Genomic DNA, 9,691 nt, shown 5'->3' with positions numbered 1-9,691 from the left:
AGCTGCAGCTATGTGGAGCCGTACGGGCTCGCAGCAAGCGCCTGGAGCTGCTGCTGGAATGCGCTGCTGCAGCTTATTGCATGCAATAGTCACGGGCGCGGGTGGCTGCAGTTAGCTACGGCTACCTGAGGCTGCCGTGGACTGCCACTTGGGAAAATCCGCTAGCACTGCTCTCAGCCCAATGAGAAATTGGATGTATCCCAGCAGGCTAACAGAGGGTGTCTGAACGTGGGCAGAGCCTCTGGGGCCTTCCGCCTAAGTGGGTTCTGCACTACACGCGATGTGACGCATTTGCTAGGGCACCCACGCTCTCTGCTCGGTGACTAGGTCAAATAAAAAACAGCCGCAGATACTACCGTATGCATATATGTATAGTATATATATATATATATATATATATATATATACATATACATATATATATATGTACATGTGTATACGTATGCACATATATGTATATATATACATACGTATATACGTACATATACATAGATACGTATATATATATATATATATATATGTTGCAGCAGCCGGTGAACTGGGGCTGGAGGCTACAGCGGCTACAACTCATCTGCTTGTTCCCTGGTTCCACCAGCTCCAGCAATGCACAAAACCTTCCAGATATGCATGCAAAATAGAGGCAGCCAGAAACCCGCAAAGACAAGTACGAAAAACAAACGGATTGCAGAGGAAAACATTCCTCCTGCTGCTTATAGAGGAAGAGTGGAGCTGTTCAGCAGCGCTCAGGAGGGTCACTCGTAGCCACGCAGAAAGCGCACGCAGAACCGATTACACTCTGCAACAAAGATTCCAGCCAGTGCAGTCCCGCATGCATGCACCATATCGGTAGTGTTGCCTCGTTCATTGGAGAAATTTGTACTAGAAGTCATTTGCCACTGGTGCGAATATGCAGCAGTGGGACAGACGGGCACTTGGGGACAGAGACCTCTGTTTCCAGCAGGATTCTGCGTGTTACTGGATTTAATGTTACGGCTATTCACTAAATGAAATCCTGCAATGCTAACTGGCTAAAAAAAGCGGAACTTTTCAAGGTGTTCATTGTGTTTCGGTAGGCATTCGCTGCATGCGGGGAGGGGCGGCCGGCGTGGGGGTGAAAATGGGCCGCAGGAGGAGTCTAAGGGTCTAAAAAATGGCACTTATTTGCCTTATACCCTTGAAATAATTTCCATTTAATTGAAATGGGAAACAAGAAGGGAAAAAGAAGAAAGAAAGGCTGGTTGGTGGGCCGGGTCTACGTCTGAAGCCGCGACCTCCGTCCCAGCCCCGTGCACCCCGGCAGCACGTACCAGGTTTGTGTTTGGGAGCTGCAGGGCAGAAGGACTGATAAAAGTATTGAATTGAGGAGCTGTTGGTGCTGAGAAGGGGGGCGCGTCACGGTACACGGCGTCCTGGGCTGTACGTACAGCTGCTCGCACGGAGACAGCAGTTTCGTGAGGGCTTCCGCTTCAAGCTTTTGTGTATAGGCGGCCCTTGAACGCGGTGCCTTTCTTTGAGTTTATTTGCGAATTTGTGTCGGAAGAATTCCGGAAAGCTCCGTGGGCTTTGAAGGCGCCGGCAGCGTCGGAGAGGAGGAGCGTGTAGCAGCAGTTCCTGTTTACACTGGCGGTAGATTTGAGGCATTTGAGCTACGGGGCTTCTTCTGGAGTGTAAGAACACGGAAATGGTCCGCATGCGCGCCCTGAGGTATTTGGGAAGGGCCCTCGCGGGCTCGACTCCGGCTCTTGCTGCAGCGATGGGGCCCCCCGCGCAGTGCAAGGAGCGCGCCAGCAGCAGCAGCAGCGACTTGAGCAGCCTTGTGGACAGCCCGCCCCCCGTGTTGGGGGAGGCGGCTTCGCTGCGTTGGCAGCTGCGGAACGCGCTGACTTCGCTGCAGCTGCGACTGCACCTGCTGCGGCTGGAGCCGTCGGTGGCGGGTGGGGAGGCCCCCGAGGGGCCCCCCGGGTCACGGGGGCCCCGGGGCCCCCGCCGCAAACGCGTGGTGGTTGCGGGCGGCGGCTGGGCCGCGGCCTCCTTCGTTAGCAAGCTGGACCCCCGCCGCTTCGAGGTGGTGTGGATTTCCCCGCAAGACCACTTTTCTTACACGCCGCTGCTGCCGTCGGCCTGCGGGGGCAGCCTGCCCGTGGCTGCATGCACTTCGAAGCTGCGGGACTTGCTGTGCTTCGGGGGCCTCCCAGCGGCGCGGGGCCGGTACCACCGGGCCTTCGTGGAGTCTGTGGACTTGGTGCGGAAGACGGTGACTTGCAGGCCCGCGGCTGTGCCCGAGGGGCCCCCCGGGGGCCGCGGGGGGGCCCCCTGGGAGGAGCCTTTTGACTACATGGTGCTTGCTGTTGGCTCCGACGTCAACACTTTCAACATTGAAGGGGTCAAGGAACACGCGCTGTACCTCCGCACAGCCCAAGACGCAGAGAGGGTCCGGGCCCGCCTGGGGGCCTGTCTAGAAGCTGCAGCAAACCCCTCAGTGACAGCAGCAGAGCGGGAGCGGCTGCTGACAGTGGTGGTGGTGGGGGCGGGGCCCTCGGGGGTGGAAGCAGCAGCAGAAATCCGGGACTACCTCAACACCACGGGGGCCCGGCTCTACCCAGACCTGCAGCAGCACTTCCGAGTGCTGCTGCTGGAGATGGGCGCTGCGCCGCTCCCCATGTATGACCAGCAAGTGCAGCAAGCAGCAAAGGCCACGTTTCAGAAGAGCGGCGTGGAGCTGCACCTGAACACGCAGGTCACTCGCGTGGGGCCGGACTCAGTGACGGTGCGGCGGCTGCAGCCGCGAGCAGCAGCAGCAGCAACAGCAGCAGCAGCAGCCACGACTGCAGCGGCGGCTGGCGGCGGCGCCGCCAAGGAGGGCGCCGCCGCGGGCGCCGGCGGCACCTCCGCAGGCGCCGGCGCTGCTGCTGCTGCTGCTGCCGCCGGCGCAGCAGCAGCAACTCCTGCAGCAGACACCATCCCCACCAACTTCGTCTTGTGGGCCTCTGGAGTCCGCCCCACAGAACTCGCCACTGCTGTCGCCAGGGGCCTCCCCGCCCAGAGCCGCCCCCAGCGCCTCCTAGTGGACCCCGCGCTGCGGGTCTTGGGCACAGACTGTCTTTTTGCTGCTGGCGACTGCTGCACCATTGAGCCCCCCAAGCTCGCCCAGCACGCCCAGCAGCTCTTCGAAAGGGCTCAGCGGGAAAACCCCACCACCGGCGCAGGTATGCCCCCTCGCCCCTCCCCACGGACCCCACGCAGCACCCGGGGCCCCACAGGGGGCCCCATGGCCCCCAGCGGGGCCCCTGCGGGGCCCCCGCGCCCACAGAGGGGGCCCCCGGACCCCCGCAGAGAGCCCCACGGCTCGCGAAGGGGCCCCCGGACCCGTTCAGGGGGCCCCCGGACCCGCACAGGGGACCACCTGACCCGCGCAGGAGCCTAGGGCTCGCAGAGGGGGCCCCAGCGCCCACACGGGGGGGCCCACGGCCCCACAGGGCTCCGCCTGATGTGCACTGCATGCGTTTTTGCGGGGGCTTTCTGCAGGTACGGAATGGCTGCTGGCGAATGGCGAGAAGCTCTCGACATTGTTTCCCCAGGTGCACCCCAAGCGCAACAAACTCGACACCCTCGCTCCAAGGTCTAATCTCGACTTGAAACAGTTTACGGAACTTCTGCAGGTGAGGCAGCAGCTGGTTTCGCCGGGAGTTCTCGGGTGTACAGACAGCCCAGGGGCCAGCTGCGCCGTGAGAGGCGCCTGGGGGCCGCGTTTCGGAAGGAATCTTGTGTACCTTTGCAAGTTTGAGGCGGCAACTGTTGCTGTTTTTGGCGCTTAATGCCTTATTTCACGTTCTAATGCCTTAGTTCACTTTCACATTTGTTTTTGCCGCTTCGCATTCGCAGGAAATAGACAAGCGCTACGTGAGCCCGGCCCCGACGGCGCAGAATGCCCGCCAAGAAGGAATGTACCTGGCGCTGCTGTTCAACGCGTACCTGGGCTCTGGGGATGTTCCCAAGGGGGCCACGGGGGCCCCCCAGGCGGCCCCAGTGCTGCCAGCATTTGTTGACAACTGGAAGGGGTCTTTGTGCTTCCTGGGCGAGGGCACAGCAGCCCTGCAGCTGCCCGTGGGGACCTACGTGGGAGGCTTCCCGTTCACTCTGGTGTGGAAAATGGTGTATCTGCAGCTGCAGCTGAACGCCAGGGCCACCTGGCGCTGCTGCGAGGGCTGGCTGCAGACGGCGATTTTCGGCAGAGACATTCAGTGTGCAGCATCCAGCCCCAAGGACCCGAAGGAAACGCAGTAAGGCAGCAGCAAACTCTCCACGGGAGACTCAGCTGCGTCCCTACTCAGGCTGCCGTCTTAAGGCAGCTAGGGTGTCGTGAAAGGGAGGCCCTGGGGGCCCCCTAAGCGCTCCCTACCTAGGGAACCCCTGCATGTGCACTAGGTGACCCAGGGCCCCCCCTGAGGGCCCCTTTGTACTCGCGCGAAGCGCGGGTGCCTCCAATGTGGAGAGCAGAAAAGCCAAGGGCCCCTAGAGGGGCCAGAAGTACCCTCTAGGACCTTATGGTCATTGCCGAATTTGTGACGCGAAAAGCAGTCAAGGGCCCCCCAAGGCGCATGTGAGGCCACTGCATGCATGTGTAACGTAACAAGTGCAAGTTGTGGGTGTACATACAGCCCACTCACCACAAACAGCCATAACTAACGAATCGCGAACTGCGGCTGGCGCCCATGCATGCATGCATGGGGTTGAGTCCTCCGAAGTATCTGTACACCTCAGACGGTGGACTTTCATTTTCACTTTATTTGGAGAAACAGTCTGGAACAGAGAGACAGCGATTCAGGTGCACGCACGCTGCTGCTGCTGCTGCACCAGCAGCAGCTCACCCTGCAGCTGTGCGCTGCGCGCACTTAGGGGCCCGTTTTGGGGACACCAAAATGTCTACAGTGTATAGACACCCCACTTTGTACTCTGCCTGAATGAACTCCAGGGGCTGATCGGAGGCCTTAGAGGCCTCAGGGGCCCCTGGGGGCCCCAAAACAGCCTCTACAGTTTGCTGCACTTGAAGCTGCAGCGGAGAGCAGCGCGGCGGCGGCAGCAGCCCGTGCGCGGGCGTCTGCAGCAGCTGCAGCGCCAACACGCATGCAGCAGCAGCACGTGGATGCTGGCGAAACAGCAGCAGCGGCAGCAGCCCAATCGGCAGCAAGAGCAGCAGCAGCAGTAGCAGCAGCAGCAGCAGCAAGCACCGGCACAGCTTCAATCACCTGCGCAGCCTGCTGCAGCAACGGCAGTGTCGGGAGAGCCCTGCGAATGTTTGTGCTGAGTGTCGAGACACCGCCAGGCTCGAGGGAAGGCACCAGCAGCAAAATGTAGAAGAGAGCGTGCTGCAACTGAAACAGCAGAGCTCGCAGCAACAGCGGCAGCAGCAGCAACAGACGCAGGTGCAGCGGGGCTTCTGTCAAATGCAGCGAAGGGGCAACTGCAGCAAAGGCAGCTCAGCCACACACGCATAAGACACCCCAAGCAAAAAAGGAAAAGATGCAGGAGGCACTAAGAGGGAATGAAACAAAAGAGCCCCAGGTGAAGTGCAGAAGCAAGCTGTGGCGCTGTGATGCAGCAACATGCGCTCCCAGCAGCGCAGCGGGGAGCAGCAGGAAAGGCAGATAAACACACGGGAGGGCCAGCATCAACAAAACAAAAAAGCAGAAATCTGGCTAAAGGGAAGCAAAGTCAGAAGAGGAAAGAAAGAGCAGCAAAGTGCAGAAATGAAAATGATTTGGGGGCCCCTACTGCCTGTTGCGACAGCCTCTGCTGATCCTCTTGAGAAGCAGCAGCAGCCTGCTGCTGCCGGCGCCTCCAGCCCCAGAAGCAAGGGGTGCTTTCCAATGCATGCAAATAAGGATGCCCCGCTGCTTCTTTAGCTGCTGCTGTAGGCGCCGCTGTTACTGTTGCTGCAGGCGCTGCTGCTGCTAGAGTCAGTCGCAGCAGAAGCAGCAGCTGCTCCAGCAGGGCTCCCCCAAACAGCAAGGCAGGCACTCCCCCGCCAAGCAGCGCTGCAGCAGCAAAGTTTAAGGACAAGGAACGGTATGCCTGAGCAGCAACTGTGGCACTGGGCAGCAGCAGCACCGACTGCTGCTGATGCTGCTGTTGCTGCGCGTACAGCTGTTGCTGCTGCAAGCACTGCCGCGTGCGGTATATCTGCAGCAAAAGCAGCCTGGGAAAAGGAGGCAGCAACACACTGTTGCAGCACAAACTCCAGCAGCAGCAGCAACCACAGCAGCACCAGCAGCCACGGCAGCTACTCGTGTGTCTTTTCTGCCAGCAGCTCCTTTTTATGACTTTTCTTACGAAGCTGATTAAAGTGGTTACTCACTCCTTAACTAGCGCAGCCCATGAGGAATCGCTGGAACTTGACTCAAGTTCCCGCTGTTGCTGCTGCTGCTGCTGCTGCTGCGGGGAACCCAAACTATTCTGCAGCAACTGCAGTCGCGCTGAAGCTCCCAGTACACTTAGTACCTGCGAGGGAGCCAGCTGCAGCAGCGCTGGATCCCATGCGGCAGCTGAAGCTTCTGGTGGGGCTGCTGCAGCTTTTGCTGCTGCTGCAGCGAGTCGTGCAGCAACGACAGCAGCAACAGGCCCTGTAGTTCGCATCACCTGCTTTTCTTCTACAGGAGCAGCGGCGAGGGTTGCTGCAGTTGCGGTACCTGTCGCCGACGCTGCTGCCGCTGCTGCTTCTGCTGCTGCTGCTGCTGCTGCCCTGATGCGGCTCGGCAGCAGCTGCAGCAGCAGCTGCGCCTCCTGGGCAGCACTGCGCAGCCGCACCAACGAGTCCAGCAGCTCCACCAGAAACTGCAGCGGGGGCCCGCCTATTTGCTGCTGCTCTGGGAGCATTTTGGGGGGCCCCTGCAGCAGCTTGAGTTGGCAAGCTGTCCCAAAAAGGCCTCCTGTCTTGCGCTGCAGTGGCTGCTGCAGTGGCTGCTGCGGTGGCTGCTGCAGGGGCTGCTGCTGCTGCAGCTCCAGCAGGAGGCGGGAGAGAGCCAGGCGGCAAATGCGGCGCAGCAAGTCTTCAGGCGGAGTCCTGCTGCGGCTGCTGCTGCGGCTGCTGCTGCGGCTGCTTCTGCTGCGGCTGCTGCGGCTTTTACTGGTGGCACGAGTGTCTGTCGCTGCAGCAGCAGCTCCTTCAAGGCCCTTCCTGCGGGAAGCTGGTAACTTGCTGCTGCTGCTGCGGCAGCTGCTGCTGCACTGTAGCTGCAGCGCAGCAGCTGCTAAGAAGCGCTGCAGGGTCCCCAAAGACGCAGCCCGTGGCTGCCTTTGCATGCGCAGCTCCCTTTCCTGCTGCTGCTGCTCCAAGCAGCCGAAGCGCAGCAGCAGCAAAAGGGCCCCCCTTGCCAGCGAGGTGGAGATACACCCCAAGGAAGCAGCACAGAAAAGGAACCAAGAGACCGAGTCTACCGCAAGGAAGTGCTTCCTGAGCTCGGCTTGCTGCTGCTGCGGCAGCTGCAGCAGGGGCTCCTGAGTCTGCGGCAGCAGCCGCAGCAGGGGCAGCAGCAGCTGCTGCTCCCGCTGCAGCAAAGCTTCTGACAGCTGCAGCAGCAGCTGCTGCGGCTTATCTCCCAGCTGCCACTCCTGGCTTCCCTGCCCCCTCGCCACAACGCCCCACAAAAGAGCAGCAGACACTCCGTGGCTCCGCAGGCGGTCTTCTGCAGCAGCACCCGCAGCAGCGCTTGCTGCTGCTGCTGTTGCTGCATTTAGTGTTGCTGCTGTTGCTTCGCCTGCTGCTGGCTTTCTTACTTTTGCTGCTGCGGCTGCGGTCCTCGAAGGTCTCTTGTGGACGCCCGAATTCCTGTCCGCCTCTGTCGGGTGGCTGTTGGTAGGCGCAGCTGCTGCTGCTGTTGCTGCAGTTGCTGCTGCTGCTGCTGCTACTGCTGGGTCCGCCTGATGCGGGACAGTGGGGTTGTTGTGTTTTAGTCGGCTCTTAAGCTGCTGCAAAGCGGACTTCGTTGCCGAAAGAAACAGAGACCTGCAGGCTTTGCTGCATAGAAGAGTCCGTGCTGCTTTGCTGCTGCTGCTGTTGCTGCTGCTGCTGCTGCTGCTGCTGCTGAGTCTACTAAGAGAAGAGAGAAAATGTGCGGCGTCCCGCAGAGAAGCACTGGAGTGTATGGCTGCCAAGTGCCACTCTGCTGCAGCTACCACTGCTGCCAGCCTCTGCTGTGGGGTCTCTCCTCGCCCTCCTGCAGCAGCAGCAGCAGCTCGAAAGGCCTTCAGCAGCAGCAGATGGTGCTGCTTCAGCGCAGCGCCACACGGGGGCCCCGTATGGTCTCCAGCCGCAGCAGCAGCAGCAGCAGCAGCAGCAGCCGGGCAAACGGCGCTGATGCTGTCGCCAGTGCCCTCAGCAGAGTTGCTGCTGCTGGCCCTAGTGCCGCAGCCAGCTGCAGTGGTGCTGCTGCTGCTGCACTCCTGCAGCGCTGCAATCAGAAGGGGCCCCCAGCCCCAGGGGCCCGCAGCTCTGAGGAGCAACTCCAGCTGCTGCTGGAAGCCCCCCCAACAAAGCGGTCTGCCTTCAACGCCCCTCTCTCCACTCTCATATCCCCCCTGTTGTTTCTGCTGCTGCTGTTGCTGCCACTGCTGCTGCTGCTGCTGTTGTAAGGTGATCCCTCTGATATATGGGCGGCCCCCTGGCTGCTGCAGCGCCTTCTGCAGTGTGCAGCTGCCCCAGAGGCGCACTTGCTGGGTCTGGCCTTCTGGGGGCCCCAGCAGCCGGCTGCAGCAGGGGGCCCCCAGGGCCTTGCCGGGGCCCCCTTGAGCTCTGGCCGGCGCACCCAGAGGCCTTTCCGTTCGAGCTGCTGCTCCCGAGGGGCCTTTCGGGGATCTCCTACGTGCTGCTAGCAGTCTTGATAGGCCTCGAGAGGGGAACATCTATGGCACTGCTGGGGGGGCCCCCATGGTCCATGTGGGGCCCCTGAGTGGGGCCCCTGATCTAGGACTCGGGCCCCTTGGAAGCACCGACAAGCCGCAGATGCTCTTTAAATGCTTTTAAAACGCCTTTATTGTTTATTTAACTCAAAATACAAGCGCGCCTGGAGGCTCGAGACGCCGGTTGTGTGTACAAAAGCCCCCATCAGACCCAGGGGCCCCCAGGTGACTCTTCGGGGGCCTCTCGGGGCCCCCTAACAAAAGTAGGGGCTCTGTTTCTGGGACCGTCTGTGACTTTGCCTCCTTTGTATGTGCAATAATGTTACACACAGAGCTGCTGCGCCCTTGTGTTACACTTGAAGGTTTCCAAGTACAGCTGCAGGGGAGCAGCAGGAACGCCCTCACAGGGCAGCTAGCTGCACAGGCCCCAGCTAGCTAGCTAGCCTACCAGGTAGCTAGCTGTATCGCTAGCTGCTTAGCCAAACCTCCTGGCTAGCCAATGGCACTACAAACTACACTCACCATCCGCAGCAGCAGCATCAGTAGCAGCAGCAGCAGTAGCAGCACAGCAGCGGCAGCAGCAACCCTAGTCACGCGGGCGAATGGCCGCGGGTCCCTTTAGCTCCACAGCGCTCTAGTTATACACAAGCACACACGCCGCCCCTTTCGCTGCACGGGGGCCCCTGCTGGGGCCCCCGAGCTGCACAGAATTCCCTGATGGGGCCCCCAGCAGCAGAATGCCTGGAATGGAGGCCCCCCCGTGCTGCAGCATTTGGAAGCAAATAATCCTCCCAGC

At 60.7% G+C, this 9,691-nt stretch overlaps 2 protein-coding genes across 2 annotated transcripts; one reads left to right on the top strand and one right to left on the bottom strand.

The window, feature by feature from the left end:
• Window positions 1–1,681: 1,681 nt before the first annotated feature.
• On the top strand, window positions 1,682–4,284 carry ENH_00002310 (mitochondrial alternative NADH dehydrogenase 1, putative; the record flags this gene model as incomplete). The annotated part of the gene is made up of 3 exons (XM_013578224.1): window positions 1,682–3,206; window positions 3,526–3,659; window positions 3,883–4,284. 3 exons carry the CDS (start codon window positions 1,682–1,684, stop codon window positions 4,282–4,284), a joined length of 2,061 nt encoding a protein of 686 aa, XP_013433678.1.
• Window positions 4,285–4,864: 580 nt separating this feature from the next.
• ENH_00002300 (hypothetical protein, conserved) lies at window positions 4,865–8,898 on the bottom strand (the record flags this gene model as incomplete). Its single annotated transcript, XM_013578223.1, is given in 5 exon segments — window positions 4,865–5,107; window positions 5,247–5,372; window positions 5,773–6,196; window positions 6,356–7,216; window positions 7,226–8,898. Coding segments are annotated over 5 exon segments (3,327 nt in total).
• Window positions 8,899–9,691: the final 793 nt, after the last annotated feature.

This window comes from Eimeria necatrix, genomic scaffold (genome assembly GCF_000499385.1).
Source record: "Eimeria necatrix Houghton genomic scaffold, Enh_scaff106, whole genome shotgun sequence".
Lineage (NCBI taxonomy): Eukaryota > Apicomplexa > Conoidasida > Eucoccidiorida > Eimeriidae > Eimeria > Eimeria necatrix.
The sequence above is the reverse complement of the archived record's forward strand: the minus strand, read 5'-3'. Positions and strand labels throughout refer to the sequence as shown.